General features: G+C 44.8%; 1 protein-coding gene across 1 annotated transcript; it reads right to left on the minus strand.

The window, feature by feature from the left end:
- Positions 1 to 1,850: 1,850 nt before the first annotated feature.
- ADI1 (acireductone dioxygenase 1) lies at positions 1,851 to 16,654 on the minus strand. Its single transcript, XM_080999443.1, has 4 exons — positions 16,453 to 16,654; positions 11,569 to 11,688; positions 5,386 to 5,565; positions 1,851 to 2,669 (listed from the first exon to the last, which is right to left on the minus strand). The coding sequence occupies exons 1-4, from the start codon at positions 16,570 to 16,572 to the stop codon at positions 2,547 to 2,549; spliced, it is 543 nt and encodes a 180-aa protein (XP_080855569.1). The 5' UTR covers positions 16,573 to 16,654; the 3' UTR covers positions 1,851 to 2,546.
- Between the last annotated feature and the right edge of the window lie 5,006 nt (positions 16,655 to 21,660).

Consider the following 21,660-nt stretch of genomic DNA (forward strand, 5'->3'; position numbering starts at 1 on the left):
TACCCACCCACCCCAAAGCAAATGAAGTAGGAAGGAAGGAGAGCAGGGGAGTGACTAGGAGAGAGAGGGAGCTGTACTCTGTAAGGGAGCTGGTTGGAGGTGTGAGCGTCGAAGGCAGAAGCATTAAGCTACGGCACGGTTACCACTGGTCCCCTTTCAGCCTTCCCCTTCCTCTTGGAGCTCCTAGACCTTTTAACAGCTGTATGGCAGGCAGAAATTCAACCGGTGCAGCTTTTTCTACCATGGAGCTGCAGTGCTGGGGGAAACTGAAATGGTGGCTGCTGTGATAGGAATTTTATTTTATTGCGCAGCAGCAGCAGGAGGCCCCATTAGCTAAAGTGGTGCTTCAGGTTAAGAACAATTTCAGGTTAAGTACAGACCTCTGGAACGAATTAAGTACTTAACCCGAGGTACCACTGTATAAAATTGCTAAATACATATTTAAAAAACAAAAACAGCCCAGTAAACACCCCCAACCCAAACAAGCTTGCTCCATCCTCCGTGTGACAGCCCTTCAGATATCTGAAGATGGTGATTATCCTCCTCTCTCCCATGCTAAACATACCCAGCTGCTTCAACCGTTCCTCATCAGGTCCCTCCCATGTATCTGTGGGAAACGGTTGTCAAGGCTACTCTCTCTCATCCACACATATTTATTCATCCACACAACAGCCACCAATGTATATTTTCCAGTAGGCTGTAGCTGGTTGCTGAAGGAGACAGAATGCTAGGCCAGATGGGTCCTTGCTGCAACCCAGCCCTGCTCCTCTCGCAGTCTTTAGCTCCTCTCGGTTTTAGCATTCCACTCGAGTCCAGGCATCTGGCTCTTGCTGCCTGTGGCCATGTATTTTTCCGCCGGCACAACAGCCTGCGGGGCTCTGCTGGGAACTTCCTGCGGCTGACGCGCCACCGACGACCTAACCCTGCCTTGAACTAGTCAGCTAATTAGTGCCGGGGTTAAACAAGAAAGGAAGGAAGCGCCTCTCTCCAGTGAGCAAATGGCACGACAGGCTAGAAAGCCTCGGTCCTACAACACCTCGACACCCACATATGCCTGACACAGAGATGATCAACCTGAAATATCAGCAGTGAAGCTAATGAGACGTGGGGGGAATGGCAGACAAAATCACGATCGTGAGCTCCCTGTCTGGAAGGAATTGCTCAGTGAAGAAACACTGATCCAAATGTGTGCACGGTTATCATGCACCCCAGACTTGAATCCTGGCCACTTTGCTGTTTTCGAACCAAGTGGAGGGCTGCAATCTGAATAATATTTGGGAGGAAATATGTTGGGGACTGCACCCCTGAAGTGTTCAACTCTAACGGATTTTTTTTGTCATCTGCATAAATATTAAAACAAGACACAGTGTTCTGATTTTCCAGCAATACCCCATGCACTGCTGAATGGCAGAAAATGTGGTTACCTTAGTTCTGGTAGCAAATCTGTGCAGCTATTGGGGCATACCCTGCATAGCACAATTGCAAAGAGAGTTCCAGTTCCTCTTGCCTCCCACCCCACAAGGGCTTGTGCAAACTCCCTCCATCTGACTTTCCCCACGGTAGGTCCCTCACCCCACCCCCACTGCTACTGCAGATCTCTCATTCCTCCAGAAAGTGTTTGGGAGCATTCAGGGGATAAGGGCAACATTCTTGTACTGCCAGATATAACCTATTGACCAGAGATGTATTTCAACGACTTGCTGCTGTAACCTGACTTCAATATGCATAACAGGTTTTGTTGGATTGCACCTAAGGCGGAAAAGAACTCTGTTTATCCAAATGCTTAGACAGTTAAGGAAGCCAGACAGAGGGAACCTGGTTTGTCCCAACTCATTTATGAGACACAGTAGTTCTATTTAGTTATTTATTTCATAAAATTTATGTACCGCTCGATTGTTGTTAAAAACAACCAAAACCTCAGGCTACTGGATAAGGCAGCGTTATAAGGTTGCTATTCATAGTTTCTGCCCAAATATTTGTTGCTAAAGCAGCGTTTGCACAAAGTGAATTCCCCTCTCTTTGCATGAGCACAGCACTGGATTAACTGAAAAAGTATTCAAACGGTTTTGAATTTGTATTTTTAAAAAGAAAAAAATCAACTTATCCTCAACTGAATAAATCTGTACTGTATTGAAAAGCAAAACAAGATCAGGTAAGCATTTATATTGCCTTGTCATCAGCCTTCCTCAGCTTGGTGCCCTCACAAAGTTGGAAAAGCTACACTATATGAATCTTCAGGTGTAACTGAATTATTTAACTAAGTGAGCAGCAGAGAGATCCTTGGATTAACTAGTCGAAGTTAATGCAACCTCCAGATCTGCTCAAAAAGATCTCTCCCACTTTTAAGAAAAGGAAAGGTAATCATCTTCCATCCAACAATTGATTGAGGAAGAACAGAACAAACATTCCCCTCTATTTGCTTCCCCTACATTAGAGCTGCAGGAAACCAACGTCTCATTAATAAGCGGGTGGCATTAAAAAGGCCATTTTGCTATTTCCATTGTGCAGAAGTTGTGGGAAACTGAGTCTCGAACCTTCCCACTGGTTTATTGTGCTGCTTGCACCAGAGATTGCTGGTACTGTACTCGAGCAGGAAAATGATCCGCAGGCCTGTTGTACGCTGTCCACACAGGTTCTCCGACAAACAGCCTCATTGCCTTCACATAATTCTGGGAACAGAAACACAGAAAGTTCACACTTAACATGGTTTACTTCTGAAAAACAAGAATGAAAACCCTGAAAGGAGTGGGGTTCAAAGTACAGGGCTCGAGTCCAACTGAAGGGTTGGGAAACAGCCAGCTTTGGAGAAACGCTGGCTACTTTATTTGAAATATCCATTCCCCAATCCCCATAGCCTAATTGTGTTTGGATTCCTTCCAATATTCACATTTTGCAAAGAGCAGACACTGTAAAGTGAAATCGCTTCGCCTTGTCCCTGCTCTAAGGCAAAAACACCCAGAAACCCATCATGGAAAAGAGATCATGAACAAGTCACAAAAGGGGGAGCCCCTTTTGGAACAGCCTGACACACCAAAATTTAGCATTTAATGCTTTCCCCTCCCCCCTCCCTTCATATTAGCTCTGTGTTTGGAACAGTTTCTCAAGGTGAATTTTGGCTCTTTATAAAAAACAAAAATGAGTACTGCTCAATGCAAAACCAACTCTGAACAAGGCTTGGGGCACACACAGAAGTTATTGCAATGCTAGCCTATATGAAATCAGTATGATTAACATTTATAATTCAATACATGCAGGTTGGAGGGGTAAGAAGAGAAATCTCTTTGCTCGTTCCTCATTTTTAAAATTTACACATAAGACGTCTGACTCCAGTTTCTGTTGCTGATGCACAGCAACATCTCTGCAGTTAACACTGCATGTTTTGCTTTGTTTTTCAACACTGAAGCGCCCTTACTCAGAGTAGACCCTTTGAAATGAACAGGCCTAACTCAAATACGTTAACTTTAACGGGTCTACTCTGAGCAAAACTTGGATGACTGCCACCTAATCTTTCCGGCGATATTAACAGCAAGGCAAAACGTCTCAATTCGACAAAGCACATTCAACAAAATTTGGGGGTCATGATATTGTCACTCTGTCAGGGCCTGCACCTGTTTTCCTACGCAGAGGGAAACCAATAGATTGCAGAGCTCATTCTAAGAGCCGGCCAGAGGCCTCAGACCCGTAGCAAGACAGCGACCTTAAACTTTCTATATCGAATACTTTATACATCCCTCACAACAAGCCAGAGAACAGGACGAGCAAAGCAGATCTCCCAAGGCTCCACTGCATAGTTGCTATGGCAACACCAATCCCTTACTAAAGATGGATTTTGTGACAAGGCCGAAGACACGAGTGCTCCATTTAACTGCAAAGGTAGCAGCAGCAGCGCAGAGCAGAGAAAGCGCATGTGCTCTAAATACTATCCCTGCCTGAACCTTGAGGAATTGATTTCTAATCCCAGAGAGTTGGGAATGGCAGCTTGGAAGACAGGTGGGCTTTATGACCGAACTGAGGTTGAAGCTGCCATGCTTTGATTACCTACAAGGTGCAGAAACGTATGACTTCCAGTCAGTACCAGTGCTTTTTTTTCTGGGGGGGACACAGGGGAACACATACCCCTAAACATTTTGTGAACCTAAGTTTGGCCTCATTGAAGAGCAGTATTTCAATGAGTAGAAAAATGAGAGCACCCCCTAAACATTTTTTTAGGGAAAAGAAAAGCACTGGTCAGTACTATCAACAAAAGTAGGACTGCTGGATTACTGGGGGCGGGAAAATCTGTGGGGAGAAGCGTTTTTAAAAGCTGTTTTTTCTATACTAATAAATGCAGGCAATTTTAGATGAGGAGAAATGGAGCCAGGGCGTGGTCCGCTGAGAAGAAGGTAATTTGTACAAGTGGTCCTTCTGTCCCCTTCACCACGAACCCCTGAAAACCCCTCTCAAGAAAGCAGAGAGGGATCCTCACCAGAGTTGCACAGAGAGCAAGACATTGCAGAGCCCGTGTGGTGTGGTGGTGAAGAGTCTCGTACCCGGGCCTGCAAGTCCGGGGTCAAGATCCTCGCTCAGCCCTGAAGCTCATTGGGTGCCCTTAGGCCAGTCACAGTCTCTCAGCCAAGCCAACCTCACAGAATTGTTGTTGAGGAACAGCTATGTACCTTGAATTCCTTGGAGATTATGGTGGTTGTGGTGGTGATGATAAAAATTAGGGGAGGGGGAGGAATCCCTTCAATGAATTTCAAGTGACTCTCCCCACCCTACTCCACAGGTTTAATATGGCAAAACACAGGTTGTGTTCACACCAGGCGTGTAAAGCACATCTCCCCCCCCCCCCACACACATAAAAATGAATTCTGGTAAACTGTAGTTTACCCCTCACAGAACTACAATTCTCAGTACCCTTAATTCCCTGGGGGAAATGGCATGCTTTAACTGTATGGTATGTCTGTATGTCTGCAGCCAGAGATGGTCATCTTTCTAATATAATGCCCTGTGTGAGGCCAGTATTTTGCTCCCCCAAATGGATCGTCTCAATTAAGGATCTTCTCAATTTTGAGCCCTGCTCAGCTCAGCGCCCTATTCATGGGAACCACTCACAACGCTCTAAATCTGGCACTGATGCAGCCCCAGTTCCCACTGTTGAGATGCAGCCCTAAATTCCTTTTTTGTAAAAAATAGAAAAACAAATAAAAGTGGTCACAGGCTCTGATTTTGTACCCATTGCCTGTTCTTCCCTCATTATCCCACCCACACATTTTTTAATTTAGCAGATTACACTGCAGGTCTCAAGAGTTTTGTTATTAATATGCTGTTCTACAGCTGCAGACAATTCTGTCAACTCTGTGTAGATGTTTATGGGGGGGTGGGGGTGGGGAAGTAATTTCATACAGATTCATCCAGCGTAAATCGGTGATAGATGCCAGCAGGAAGCGTGATCATGTCTCCCTTTTCCATGGCAATCCGGATCCATTTGTCGTCTTTATCGCGAACGTCAAAATACCCACTTCCTTCCAGGATGTAGCGAATCTCATCATCCAGGTGTAAGTGCTCTTCATAAAATATTTTTATCTGGGAAAGGGGAAGGGAAGAGAGAAGGAAGAGGCTTTCAATTTCGCGAATCTTATTACAAGCGGCAAAGCATGTAAAGATTGCAAGATGTTGCGCCAGGAAACCTAAAGCCCCTCTCAATAATGCAATATTTGGCACTGAAAGGAGAGTCCTTTGAGCGCTCTTCAAGCTCTTTACCAGCGTTCTCTAACAGCAACCTTGCAAGGCAGGGCAGAATCATTAATCTCATATTGCAGATCGCTCTTTTGAGGAACTTCCCAATTGAAACCCATAGTCCTTATTCCAGATTTAGTCTGAGAAAATAATAATAATAATAATAATAATAATAATACCTTTACTGTCATTGTACAACCTGTGTATAATGAGCCTCCTCCCCAAAAAACCACTCAAATCTCTTATCAAACAACACACCACCTCGCAAGTCATTTTCGCTATGTTATTTTTCGTTCAACAGCCTAACAGCCCATGGATAGAAGCTATTTTTTAGCCTGTTGGTACGGCTGATTATACTTCTGTATCTCCTGCCCGAGGGTAGAAGATTAAAGAGGTGATGGCCGGGGTGTGAGTCATCCCTGAGAATTTTTCTCGCTCTCCTCAGGCAACAATCCCTTGCGATGTCATCTAGTGGACTCAAGGGACAGCCCATGATATCATGTGCTGTATTCACCACCCTCTGTAGAGACTTTCTGTCCATGGCTGTCAGGCCAGCATACCACACTGTGATACAATATGAAAGGACACTTTCTATTGTGGACCGGTAAAAGGAGTTCATCAGTTGTTGTTTAACATTATTCTTTCACAAGACCCTGAGGAAATGGATTCTCTGTGGGGCCTTTCTGACCACCTGAGTTATGCTGATTTTCCAAGTGAGGTCCTCACTAAGGTAAACTCCCAACTCCCAGGAATTTAAAGGAGACTCCCTCCACACAGTCCCCACTAATATACAACAGGGCAGGTTCCCCTCTCTTCTTCCGGAAGTCCAACACCATCTCCTTTGTCTTACTAGTATTTAGGTGCAAGTTATTCTCTAAGCACCATGTAGATACTAATCACACTGGATCTATCATCCTGAGCAGATTTTGTATATCAGCATCAGCATCATCATTTCTATTGTGCTTTATATTTTAATGGAAAAAAAGTCTCAAAGTGGTTCACAACACATTAAAAGATCAAATCAAACAATCCAGAATAAAACAAATTCAAGCTTCAAGGAAAATATTTCATGTCCTTCTCGAAGTGACATTCCGCTTTCCCCATGTTGAGTTACTTGCCGAATTTATATAGCTGACCTATAGCAGAAGTACTCTAGGAAGCCAGTGTGGTGTAGTGGTGAAAGCGTTGGACTAGGACCTGGGAGATCAGGGTTTGAATCTCCACTCAGTCATGAAGCTCGCTGGGTGTCCTTGGGCCAGTTGCAGCCTCTTAATCCTTAACTGAGGATGGGGGTGAACCATGGAGAACTTGGAGAGAAAGGTGAGAGATACAGTGGTACCTCAGGTTAAGTACTTAATTCGTTCCAGAGGTCCGTTCTTAACCTGAAACTGTTCTTAACCTGAAGCACCACTTTAGCTAATGGGGCCTCCTGCTGCCGCGCCGTCAGAGCACAATTTCTGTTCTCATCCTGAAGCAAAGTTCTTAACCTGAAGCACTATTTCTGGGTTAGCGGAGTCTGTAACCTGAAGCGTATGTAACCTGAGGTACCACTGTAAATGCAATAAACAAGCTCTTCTGCTTAGCTGCTTAAGAAAGCTGGAGGGGCTAGCCAGGTGGAGGTGTCACCAACCAGGCATCCAGAAATCTCCACGTGGTCACAACTGGACCCATGCCAATCCCAAACACACCTGGATGATTGTTAGCTGACTACAATTCCCATCAGTCATGTTCCTCAAGGGCGCCAGGTTGCCCAAGGCTACGAGGGACAGATCTACACTCACGGTTTTTAATAGGGATAATGCTTCTCTCAAACCTATGTTTTTTTCATTGTCCTATATTGAAATATTTTTGTCAGAAGGTAACTGAAACCATCAGCAGGGACTGTATGGAACAACCTCACATTTACAGAGCAAAATATCCTTTTGAAAGATATGCCCAGCACATGGAACCTTACGAAAGGACAATATGAGCGGACTCTCTGGGCCCTTACCATGGCAAAAAGACTGAAACTGATGAATTGGGAAAATAAAAATGCGTCTCCCTTCTACGATTGGATTGAAGACGTATACAAACTCGCAACATATGAACAACTTGCATATAAACGCAGACTTGCCATGGACGAAATTCAACGATATTTGGAATGCATTCTTAAAAATACTGTAATAGGTTAAGCTCTGGTGAAGTACAATAACAATAGTATAGAGTTTTAGGTTTTATTTCCCTCCTCTCCCTTTACTTTCCCTTCTACACAGGTGCTGTTTCTCTTTTTATTTCTCTCTCTTTTATTTACGTCTGACCATGTTTAGTGCACATATAACTATGTACCTTTTAACTTTCAATAAAGATGTCAGAATAGAAAGAAATAAACAACGTGGTTTTTAATGTTAAGGAAGGGTTTTGCTAAGCATTATGGACACATGGCATCCTCCTTATAACGTTCGTAATGCGTTGTTAAAATGTGATACCCAAGGGTGCTGCAACCAGCAGTAGGCAGATAGCCATTTTTGATGGGGGGGGGGGGAGGTTTAAAAAATGCTCTATTTTACAAGTATGCCCTGTGACATTTTAGAACGATATACAGTCGTACCTTGGATCTCAAATGCCTTGCCTCCCGAACAAATCAACTCCCAAATGATCGAAACCCAGAAGTGAGTGTTCGGTTTTTCGAACAATTTTCAGAAGCCAAACATCCTGCATGGCTTCTGATTGGCTGCAGGGCACTTCTGCAGCCAATCAGAAGCCACGCCTTGGTTTTCAAACGGTTCCAGGAGTCGAACGGACTCCAGGGAAAGCATTCTGTTTGAGAACCAAGGTACTACTGTATCTAATAATGTTAAGCAGGTCATTGTAGATCCAGCTCAGGAATCCATGACTGGTGGTTTGTGGGAAGTGGTGGCCCTTTCACCTGCCCTGAATCTCCTCCTGTCAGCCAGTTTCACTGAGCGCCCAGCTATTCAATCTTACCCCAAGAGGACCTGTGGCTATGGTGATGTTATTGTCCTCCAGAACCCATGCTGGCTGGGATGGAGGTGATTCAAGAGTCCAACGAAGTCCAAACCACAGCTCTGTATCAGAACTCAACTACTCTTTACATGATGGATCTGCAAGTAAAATTACCTAGGTGCACCTGAAGTGCATGGAATTGCCAATGAATTATTCTCTTTCCCAGCTCCTCCCTCTGTAAAAGCCTTTTTTTTTTTAACCAAAGGTGCCACCACAACTGACCCGCTTCCTCAAGTGCTTAGTCAGCTCTGGAGGTAAGAGGGAGGGAGAGGAGAAAAACCTAAATTTAGTGGCGGAATGATTTTGCGAGCCGACAACAGCTGAAGTGCACTGGAGCTTTCAGGAGGGTGCGTCAGCCGGCGCTGCCAGGTTGATAATGCTCTTGAGACATGTTACAGGTCAGGGAGATCGCAGAACCTGGCAGAAATAAGCTGGGGAGGCATTCAGACTCCACTCCAGTCGCGAAATTACTAAAATATTCATAGCACTTAAAACGCATCACCTTGACAACCAGACAAGGAGAGGCAGAAGAGCTCCCTCTTTCTGAGAAGTCTGAATAATGACGACTAGAATAGAACCAGCCGGTTTTGTTGCTTTCATTTATAATGTCCCAAGGAAGCGGTGTGGCCAATTGTTCAGAAGCTTAACATACGTCCTTCTGCCAGATAAGTAGGGTGGGTGGTGGTAGTGGTGGGAGGGAGGGAAGGAGGGAGAAGAGGCTCTCCTGCACCTTTAAGAGTTGTGTAGAAGAGGCAATTTCAGAACATATAAATAAGCCTGTTCACTTCAGCAGAATCATGGCTTTGTTAAAGGTACAGGAGCCCTGCCTTCCTTTTTCACCTGGTCACCCCGGAGGTAAAACCGTCAGGGGAGTGTGCTCAGGTCGTATCTCCTCATCTCAGTGTTCACAGAACAAGAGAGACACAAAACGGCAGAAAACATATATTTATGTTGAGAGACAAGGTGTTTGGCAGCATTCAGTCTGTCTTGCCTTCTGCTGGCTCCAAACAGATATGTCGATAGAGGAAACCTGTCTGGCTCGAAATCCTGAAACGTACAAGGCAATGAAGTTTGCCCAATTAGTAATATCATCAGCTCAGGAGGCAGTGTGGTGCAGCAGTTAGCGATCCAAGTTCTAGCAAAGAGGAGTTCAGGGATATATAATAAATAATAATAATAATAATAGTTTCGTGTCCTTGTTTCTCAATTTGATCATTTTATATGGTTTTCTATGTTTTGTGGTATTTTCCGCATTGTGACTTACCATTATTTTTATCGATTATAGTTTAGTAATTCTTTATTGTAAGTGATAAGTGGAAGCTGTTTAATTATTACTCGCTAATATTTAATTTTACTGTTTACTATTGTCTTGTAATTGATAACTGAATATTGCTTTGTTTGATATCAGTTGTTTATTTTGAAGTACAGTGGTACTTCAGGTTAAGTACTTAATTCGTTCCGGAGCTCCGTTCTTAACCTGAAACTGTTCTTAACCTGAAGCACCACTTTAGCTAATGGGGCCTCCCACTGCTGCTGCGCCGCCGGAGCACGATTTCTGTTCTCATCCTGAAGCAAAGTTCTTAACCTAAAGCACTATTTCTGGGTTAGCGGAGTCTGTAACCTGAAGCATATGTAACCCGAGGTACCACTATAGTTGTGACGTATTTTGTACTGGATCAGATTGTTATTACATGTGTGATCTTTGCTGCCTATTTTGTTGTTTCTCTGGCTTATAAACTTGCCTTGTGTATAGTAATATAGAAAGGCAGTATACAAATTAAAAGTAAAATGAACGTTAAATGAAATGGGAGTTCCGGAGTGGCTTTCTCTCTGCCTGTCCTACCTTGCAAGGCTGCTGTGAGGAACAGAGAGGGTGGAGAGAACCACATATTGCATTAAGCTCCTTAGAGAAATGGTGGAATATAAGCCAAGTGATATTAACTTTGGATACTGTAATCCCATTCACTGCACCGTGCCATTGCCAGACGTAAGGTGGAGGAGTGTACTCTAGGGGTTACCAATAAGCAGCAAAAATCACATCAAACTACGGTTTTGCGTGGGAACGAGGAACCTCTGCCCTCCAAACATTACTGGACTACAGTTCTCATCATCACTGACCACACTGGAAGGGGCTGGCAGGAGCTTGATCTAAACATCTGGAGGGCTAGAAACCCCCCACCCCAAATTTAGTGCAATATCCCTGCATTGCAGGGGGTTGGACTACATGACCCTTAGGGTCCCTTCCAACTCGACAATTCTACAGTTCTATCCAAAGCAGGCCAGTGAGAGAGCTCATGCCTACAACCAAAACTTCCCAAATGCTCACTTAACTGCATGTTAAAAGGCAGAAGTGATTCGCATGCATGCATCTTGCTGCCAGCTTTCTCCATTTTTTCTAGTACATTTGCTGTGCCTTTTCACAGCAGCATAGGAGGCAGAAATCAAACAGGTGCAACTCATTGTATCCCCCAGTCTGCACTCCAGAATTCACCAGCTCTTAAGAAGGTACAGGAGCCCTGTCAGAAAAATAACAGGCAGCAACCGAAGGGAAGCACATATCTTCCCATTATAATTTGTTTTGAAATGCACTAGGGCAGGAGGGAGAACAACTGCATGACGGACAGCAAAATCCAGCCATGTCTACTCCGAAGTCAGCCCTATTTAATTCAATTTGGCTTATTTTCAGGTTAAGTAGGGCTAGGATTTCAGCCTTAGTTCTCAGGAAAGGGACAGCCAGTGTTCAAACAGCAGAATCAGACAACTTCTGAAACTGGCACACACTCTAGTGGCGAGTTCCAGCATTTGCAACCCTTGCAAGGCCCAAACAAGGGACAGAATGTATTATACCTTGTCTTCGTAATTCGGAAGCTTATCTTTGTGTATCGTTATTATATCCATCCAGTTGTAGTTCCTTTCTTTCCGGATCTCTGCTAAGACAGGATCGGTCTCATAGTTGTCAGCATCCAGCTGCGGAATTAAGAAAAGGGTTTTGGTGACAGAAATGTTCAAAACGAGGCAGTCATTGCGATCGGCTGCATCCCAAACACTCCTTACGTACAAAACGCTTTTATGACTCTGCAGAGCAGGTTGTTGTGGGATGTGATACAGAAGTAGCAGTCAAGTACAACATTCCTTGTTTTCCTAGATTGGACATGCGGGGGAAAGTTTGGTCCAGCCAGTCGAAAACTTCCTGTTTCCTCCTGGGCTGGGACATACTTCCTTTGCATCTGACTAGAGGTGGGCGTGACCTTACCTGTCCAGGTAACAAAAGGACAAGGCACGCAGCACTCTCTCTCTTTGACTTCCTCCGTCGTTGGAGCAGCATTTTAACTAGAAATGCTCTGTTGGCTGAAAGCCAACAGAGGACACTGGGATTATCCCCATATGGGATAGATCCACATGTATACACTTTGTAATTAAGTCTGCCTTCAGGGATCCAACTGTGAAGTGATGATGTGAGTAAACTTCTTTTATATACTTCAAAGAAGATTGTGGCATGTTTATTCTTTTAAGAGGGATATTAGAGAACTTACCAGGAACCTAGTAATGAAAGGCTTACACAAGCCTGCAACCAGCTATCTGCTGTGTATTTAAAAGGTGAATTTAAAACTCTGCTAAGTAAAGGAACTTGCTAGTGCAAGTTAGGAAGGATATTAATAAGCAATATATCCTCTCCTGCCTCAATGAACATTCCCACAGTTGTCAGTCTTTCCACTGTACTGGTGAGGAAATAATAATAATAATAATAATAATAATAAATTTTATTTATACCCCGCCCTCCCTGGCCAGAGCCGGGCTCAGGGCGGCTAACACCAATAAAATTTCAGTAAAAACATAGCAAGAAAATGAGAAGAAGAAAAAAAAAATCTAAAATACAGGTTAAAATGCAATTTAAAATGCAGCCTCATTTTAAAAGTCAAAACCATAAGGGGAGGGAAACATAAGCGTCAGACTGAGTCCAAACCAAAGGCCAGGTGGAACAGCTCTGTCTTGCAGGCCCTGCGGAAAGATGTCAAGTCCCGCTGGGCCCTAGTCTCTTGTGACAGATAAATAAAGCCCTGGTGCTATTACCTGCTTAAGTCCCGTGTAAGACACTCAAAATATATAAGCCAGGTGCCAAATGGCTCCTTAAACCAAGGTTATAGTTGCCAAAATGGAATGTCTAGTTGCCATTTTGGGGCCAGGCGGCTCTAAAGTCTTATTTTTCAAATGATGTGATTGACTCTCAGTTAATCAGGCTAGGTCAGATGACAACCTTGAGCATGCCCAATGGTTGGAGGTGGTGGGGATTCACAGTCCAGAATTGGCTACTCTTGTTCTGGAAACCGGCAATAAAGTTCTGAGTTTCTGAAACCACTTTTGTTCCTCAAAAAGGGATCGTTGAAAAGCTGGCCTTCCACTGTCAACAGTAGAGCAGGGTTCCCCTAAAGGAAGACTGCTACACCAGCAAGAAGCCTCTGTCCATGAAGAGCTCTCAGCTGTTTTATACAACTTTCCCTTCCTGGATTTCCCTCCAGGCAGGCTGCCATCTTTGGCAGAGCAGCCTTCCAAAACAACAAAATTAGCCTTGATAGGGGGAGCAGCAGGGACGCAGCAAACAAACGAGATTAAATTTAAACGCCGACAAGAATCAAGGGGTCTTCATTGATTATTTCACAAGTTTAACTGTATTTGTTCCGTAACTGCAATGGGTTGCACCTTGAGGGAAGCAGCGCAGCACTCGTGGGAGTCCAAACGCAGGTCCACACTGCTCACTCACCACCCATCCTGTCTAGGATAATCAATGGTTTGTACTGACATTGTAATGTAAACTACAGCAAGCGCTAGAAACTCCTTTGCTGATATGTGTTAAATGAGCAGCCCCAAAGGTTTATGCTAAACCCTAAAGCAGAGGTACTCAAGCTCCGGTCTGCAAATCACTTTTGGCCCCCACAAACTCCACTCAGGTGCTATGAGGAACAGACGCAGAACAGTCAAGAATAGCTGTACATGGCCATGCAATTGATTTTTTTCTTCTTCTGACAACAGAGACAGAGGATGTTTTTTGACCAGAGCTGGATTATCGAACAGGCAAATAAAGCCATAGCCTGAGGGCCATGATTTTCATAAGGGAAGTTTTTTTAATGTTTAATGTTTTATTATGTTTTCATATGTTGGGAGCTGCCCAGAATGGCTGGGGCAACCCGGTCAGATGGACGGGGTACAAATAATACTATTATTATTTTTTATTATTTCTTGTTGCAAGGTGAGATTTCCATCCCCTGCCACCCTCAAGTCCAAATATGGAAAAGGAATGCTGAATAATGTCCTGAGACCAAAGCTGACAAACATTACACTCACCTTGGGATGTCAAGGAAATCTATCTGACTTTTAGAAGACAACTGAAGGCAGCCCTGTTTAGGGAAGTTTTTTATGTTTGATGTTTTATCACTTTATCATTATTATTCTGTTGGGAGCCGCCCAGAGTGGCTGGGGAAACCCAGCCAGATGGGAGGGGTATGTTTAATATAATATAATATAATATGGGGGAATTTTCCTTACACGCAAAGCTGGCACATCCATCAGATTAGAAAAACTATTTTTAAAAAATGTAAGAGATGTGCTTTGATTTCTAGCTTGCATACACACACAAAGTGGTCCTCTGAGACCCCAAAATTTTCAAGTGGCCCATAAAAAAATTGTTTGAGAACCACTGCTCTAAAATAAACTGTAGGATAGAGAGAACACTTAGTTTAAAATACTTCCACGACCTTTGCTTTGTAAACAAGATGTCCCAGGTAAAGAGCCTGCAAAATGTTTTGCTAGCCCATCTGTCTACATGTGCATCTTTAACCTCTGGGATAGCTCAGTTGGTACAGCATGAATCTCAGGGTCAGGGGTTTGAGCATTGCAGGGGGTTGGACTAGATGGCCCTCATGGTCCCTTCCGACTCTACAATTCTGTGGTTCTGTGAGCTAAGCAAATCAATCATTTGTGGTACAGCAGAAAAGATACTCCCAATCCACTTTAGTTGAGGTATGCATCGGTACACTCCACCTATTCAAATATACAAGGGAAGCAAGGGCCTAACCTTTTCCCCAGCCCCAATCTCCACATATTTCAAAAGGAAACAATAGGAGCTTTCCACACTCAATGCTTTTGTATTTCACGCTCTAGTGTCTGTAGTCAAATGTGAAATACAGAGTACTGTAGAAGGTCCGGGGGCACATCATACAGCCACCATGCTGAAGCTAAGCAGAAACAAAGCAAGTGGCCAGTGTAGTAGAAAAACACTGATCAGGGACCACGTGACCGGCATGTGATATGGGGATTTCTGGCACTTACAGGAGGGTCAAGAGTCGCTGTGCTTGACTTGGGCACATGGAAGCTTTCCATACAATTATCACAGGCTGTAATTCTGCATTTTATGGCCGCTGGGCCCAGCAGCTTACGGCTGCTTTTCTCCACACCCGTTGGGGATGGCGATTCATACATTGGAAGAAGAGGTAGCGCTGTGTCATGGGCAGAGTGCTGGAGTAGAGCCAGGAAAGCCAGGTTTAAAAGCCCTCACTCAGCCATGAAGCTCGCTGGGTAAACTTAAGCCAGTCAGTATCTCTTGACCTCACACCAACCTCACCAAGTTGTGGGGATAAAATAGAGATCCGAGGAACTATGTATGCATTCAGCTCCTCAGAAGAGAAGCAGGATCTAAATGTAGTGAATTATTATTATTATTATTATTATTATTATTATTATTATTTCTTATTTCAAAAATAAGGTGGATTCTAGTCCAGGAAAGCTTATGCAGTAATAAATGTTACATCTTTAAAGTGCCACACAACTCTCTATTGTTCTTGCTACCACCACGTTAACAGAGTTACTCCTCTGAGAGTTATTATCAACAACAACAATAAAAATGCTATTATTAATGATAACTACAGCTGTCTCTCCCTCCCATGAGCTCAGAGGGGGCACAGATATGGACTGTGTCGCTTTTATACTCACAACAGCCCTGCGGGGTGGGTTAAACCAGGCATAGGCAAGCTCCGGCCCTCCAGATGTTTGGGACTACAATTCCCATCATCCCTGACCACTGGTCCTGTTAGGTAGGGATGATGGAAATTGTAGTCCCAAACATCCGGAGGGCCGGAGTTTGCCTATGCCGGGTTAAACCATGAGAACATGACAGGCCCAAGTTCACCCAGTGATCTTCATGGCTGAAGGCATTGGCCCTCATAAAAAATACTAATTAACTAACTGACCAATTGCGTCGCAGATAACTCGGTTCTGCACACACCCCTAAACATAAAATAAATAATGGCTGGAGGTGGTCCGGATGCATCTCTCCTCATCCCTGGACCTGATGGCAGCTAGGAGTCCAACAAACGCCCACCACATTGCAAGCGCCTCGTCTCTGCTTGCCGCCCAGCTCTGGCGACTGGAAACCGAACTGCAGCAGTGCGCACCTTCAAAGCACATTCCTCCCCTCAAAGAATTCTGGGCGCTGTAGTTCGTTAAGAGGGGATGGGAGCTGCAGCTCTGCGAGGGGTGGACTACATCCCCCAGATTTCTTTGAGCGGGAGAATGTTGAGTGTGTGCGTACGCGCAGCCTGCGCCCAAAGCGCACAGCCGGCTGTGCGCAGGACTCCGGCTGCTGCGCCCTGGACAGGAGGGAAACGCAGCCCCGCCTGGATCCTGCTCCCCTTTCCAAACCGAGCCCTGGCGCCAGGAATGGCTCCCGTTCCTGCATACTTTCCAGTAGAAGACGCCCAGCTGCTGCAGCAGCGTCAGGCTGACGGGCTCGTTGGGCTCCCGGCGGTGCGCCTGGCGCTGGTCCTCCGCCGACTCGTCCATATACCAGGCTTCCACCATGGCGCGCCCAGGCCGAGCCTCTCCTTCTTCCCAGCCAGCCAGGCTCCCAGTCCCGACGGAGGGAAGGCGGCTCCGCCTCTCCGCTTCCCTGGGAGGGGAAACCACACGCGGGGCTTTCTGCGCAGGAGCAACCGGGTCTGGCTGTGCCAAGAAGGGCAGTTCAAAGTGCGCACTAGCCTCCTAGACCCGCAGCACTTCCCCCCCATCCCAATCCAGTTAAACTCCGGAATTTTTTATTTTTATTATGAGTTAAAGAGATTTTTTTTTAGACCCGTGGAAAAGGAGCAGCGGCCGAGTCTCCACCCCGAGTCGCGTAGTAACTGAACCGTTTGTGCACGTGTGAATTGGCCTGTTGGGGCAGCTTCCCACGGTATGGTGTGTTTCACACCAGCCCGCGCTAGCTGTGTGATATCCGCACCGTGGAAAGCTTAGTAGGGCGAGAGAATTAAAACTTTTCCCCGTTCTGGCTTTTGTTTTCGACCCTTGAAACAAAACAAAACGCATTTCTTTCTGCCAGCCCATTGTGGCTTGGGGAACACAGCCAGATGGGCGGGTGTAAATAATAAAAGTATTATTATTATTAGATCAATCTCCCATAATGTACTCTGAAAATGGAATGGTTCAGAATTAAGCTGGAGAGACCTGCATGTGTCTGCCTCATCTTATTTGCCTGGTAAAGATCTGTATTTGTGTGTATATTTTGTTAACCTGCCCAAGCTGGTACAGGCAACTCTGCTAACACAGGGGTTACATTCCTGGGATAGGACATGAAGCCAAAATAGTGTATAGTCAAAACACATTGGGCACAATGGTGGGTGGAATTGTCAAAGTCGTTGTCGTCGTGTCCCCCCCCCCCCCCGGTGCCCGCTCACTTTTTGCTCCCTTTAATTTTTCTATTTTAAAAAATTGCCAAACATATAAAGCTGAATGTGCACAAGTTAAATGCTTGTAGATTGTGAGTTATCTGTACTTGCACCACAATACAAAAGATCAGTTTGAGTACATATGTTTTGGTACAATAAATGCTTCTCATACTTGTTATTAGATGGCATTTGCACATCGCAGCATCAACCCAAATTAGCTCTCTCATGACGAAACAGGAAATGCCCTGGGCTGATTTCACAAAATCTGAAAATACATAATCTGCTCCTGGAGAAAACTGAACAGCAAATCTTGGAGAATTTGGAGTGTCTGCCAGGGTAGATCAATCAGCGGTTCCATTTTTCAGAAGAGAAAACACAAAAGGAAAAAGGCAGAAACCGAATTATGTCGATTTTCCCCTGGCTTTTTTTTTTTAAAAAAAGTTAAATTCTAATCTAGACCCATGAATTTGATGATGACACTCATAATCAAGTTTTTTAAAAGGAATCAGGGCTAAGAATCCTGCGCATATCTACTCAGAAGCGCAATTTGTTTTCGATGGGTCTTATTCCCAGGTAAGTGTGTGAAAGATTGCAGCCTAAATTCAGTCATAAAATACCGAGAGAGGTCATTCATAATAGACGCATAACATGAGTTATCGACTGACCCTAATAATGCATTCTTGAAAATATATCCCATTGATTTCAGGGGACTTACTTCCAAGTAAGCACCCTTAGGATTTCAACCCTGGTGGCAAATGTCCTGCTGTATAAAAACAAACACCTGAATTGCAGAGATGAGTAGTGTGATAGGAATTTTGAGGTCTTAGATATATGGTAATGTTCATAAGCGTACCAACCAAGCACATACATAGATCAGCACAGGAAGACCAACCTCGAACCATTCTGATTCCTAAACTGAGGAAATGTTTCTCTGCAAGGTCAAAGTGGGAAACCTCCCCTTTGTCTCTTTCCTCACAAATCCTGTCTTAAGGGCACATTTAAGATATGAATAGGGTGTGAGCCTGTGACCTGGCTCAGGAACTAAGTATTTATCATTACAAAAGACTGGCCAGGCTCCCCAGGCCTGCCAGTCAAGTAACCTGCCAGACAGGAGATAAACAACGACTGGAGAAAAACAACATTCAAATTTCTGTTTTAGACCGCCTTTTCTGTGATGTAGGTGTGATGTATCTGAGGGGTGGTCTTAGGTTACACCCCTTCTGTGATGTATGTGTTATGTTTCTGGGGGTAGTCTTGATCTACAGGGTGGCAATTTCAAAAGTCTTTATAAGGCCTTGCGCGCCATTGTTCTGGGTTCCTCCTCTCCTGCGGGTGAGGGGAGCACCCTGTTGCAACAGATCAATAAAGATCAAGCTTACTAGCTGATTTGCTTCTCAGTATTCTCTGGTTGGCCTCTGTTATTTTCTCCTACCAATAGGGAACCTATGTAAGGACTCTATATGGGCTCTTGGATACCCCATAAGGGAAAAGGGCAATTTTTGTTTACAACAGTCCTCAAAATTATTTGTAAAAAAACCCCTGTTCTTCATAGTCCCTGTGCAGTTCTGTTCATGTGAGCTTGTAGCTTGTAGCATCAGATGCTCCCACCTGGAATAATGTGTCACCCATTCAGCTCCTTTTTGGAAAGGCTATTCCTTCCGTCTGAGCTATGCTCAGGTTGAGCTAGTGTTCTTCCATCTATTTTCTTGCCATCTCTGAAAAGTTATTTCATTCTGTTGCTGCCCCTTTAGGGAAGTGATGTTGCCAGATGTTCTGCGAGAAGACTCAGCACGACTTCCAATAGCTTGTGGGAGGTTTACCTTGGCATGTGCGTTTGCAAAAGAAAGACTGGCTTGGTGGGGTTAAGCAAGATTTCTCCTTCCAAGTGGATCTTATCTCCGGTCTTTGTTTGGAAGGTAGGTCAGCCTGAACCTTGGGCGGCTTTGCAGAATTAATTGCGGAAGCTGCTTGTTCTCTCATTGCAATCAACAGTATGCTTGGCAGTGTTAATCTGCTGCTGGCTAATTTAATGGTCTCTGCCTGCATAACTTTAGATAATTGCTTTTGTTCCTTGGGCAACATGTTGAGGAAAGTTGTCATTTGCTCCCCTAGGAAATACCAGGGTGAACAAATGGGCCCTGAAGCAGTCAATCCCGGATTGACTCTTCCCACCCACCCCCCAGCATCAGAGAGAGAACCCAGTGTTGCCGCAAGACAGAAAAAGATTCTTTTTCAAATCCACTGGTCATGGTCACCAGTGGATTATAGAAATATCTAGACACATGTCTAGCTACGTAATGCTGAGTCAGACTGTTGATCCATTTGGCTCAGTACAGTGGTACCTCGGGTTAAGTAGAGTTTGGATTTGATATCCGGCTTGATCACTACCCTAAGGAGTCTCAAAGCGGCTAACATTCTCCTTTCCCTTCCTCCCCCACAACAAACACTCTGTGAGATGAGTGGGGCTCAGAGACTTCAGAAAAGTGTGACTAGCCCAAGGTCACTCAGCAGTTGCATGTGGAGGAGCGGGGAAGCGAACCTGGTTCCCCAGATTACGAGACTACCGCTCTTAACCACTACACCACACTGGCTCTCCTTATTAATTCGTTCTGGAGGTCCGTTCTTAACCTGAAACTGTTCTTAACCTGAGGTACCACTTTAGCTAATGGGGCCTCCCGCTGCGGCCGCTCCGCCACCGCGCGATTTCTGTTCTCATCCTGAAGCAAAGTTCTTAACCCGAGGTACTATTTCTGGGTTAGCAGAGTCTGTAACCTAAAGCGTCTGTAACCTGAAGCATCTGTAACCTGGGGTACCACTGTACTGTCTACACTGATTGACAGCAGCTCTCCAGACAGGGCATGTTCCCAGCCCTACCAGGAACCGAACCTGGGATCCTCTGCATACCAAGGAGATGCTCTTATCATTGAACTGTTGCTTTTGGTGGATGATTTCAGTTGATAGCCAAGACCTTAGCAGAATTGGATGACTGCAATCAACAGTAGTCTCTGCATGGCCCAGACAGTCACGACAACTTCTACTGAAATAACTGGCACAGTGTTGGATAATACCCTGCCTTTTAATAAGATGCATCATGCTGTGCCCACTGTCTTACGGGACATTTTTGGGAGAAGAAAAGGCCAAGGAGTAAACCCTACACCAATACGGAGTGGAGTCCCTAAGACGGTTGGATGACTCCTTTTACTCCTCCTTCCGGCAACTCCTGCAGCCAAGCTTGTGCCAGACGTATTGTTCTGCTTTTCTTTGGATCGCATCAGCGAGGCCAAGAAGGGGGACTTGTTGTTTGAGCAACACTGCCCAGGCTTGCACACCAGAAAGGTCATTTCGGTGCTGCTAGCCCAGCAAAACAATGTGGGAGGCAGCAGTTACAAGTTAACCCAGGGCATAGGCAAACTCCGGTCCTCCAGATGTTTGGGACTACAATTCCCATCATCCCTAGCTAACAGGACCAGTGGTCAGGAATGATGGGAACTGTAGTCCCAAACTTCTGGAGGGCCAGAGTTTGACTATGCCTGGGTTAACCGGTTTCTGCAGCCACAGCAGGTGCTGTGATTCTACAGTGGTTGGACTTCACTCCCAGAGGCACACTCCATTGTTCCTCGAGACAGATGGATGCCAACAATTGTGCCGTGATTTCTTCTTCTTTTTTTTAATAATTTTTATTAACAGGCCAATCAAATCACATTATTTCCAAATCACATTAGTTCCAAATTATACAGCCAGATTTTTTAATTTTGTTGGGGGTACCCATACATCAAGCTCCGAACGGGGGTCCAAGCATCACTTATATTGCTGCTTTAATTAAACAGTTCTATCCAGTTCTATCCAGATAGTCTCTTTATTACTTTCTTCATCTTCTTGTTGTTATCATATATTCCTTTCTTTGCGATCTCTGATAATCTTCACAAGCGGGTTTGAAACAGACATCCTCTGTGTGGGTTTTACACTCTCCAAAGATCTTAGGGACAGCCATTCCACACTTCCATAAAAAAATTATCTTCGGTCTGTCCTTTAATTTTCTCAGGCTTGCCAAGTATATCAGGAGGGCTCTGTCAGGTTAAGATCACATTCCAATAATTATTCACATTCCGGTGATCCTGATCCTCCTCCCCCCGTCTTCCTCAGACAAGCCTGTCTTAGCGAGACGCCATTTAAAGCTGCGTCATAAAATTTTCCTCCGTTCTCCGTTGTTTACCAGTCATCTCTT

This window comes from Podarcis pityusensis (assembly GCF_964106645.2).
Source record: "Podarcis pityusensis genome assembly, chromosome: 3".
NCBI classification, from domain to species: Eukaryota; Metazoa; Chordata; class Lepidosauria; order Squamata; family Lacertidae; genus Podarcis; species Podarcis pityusensis.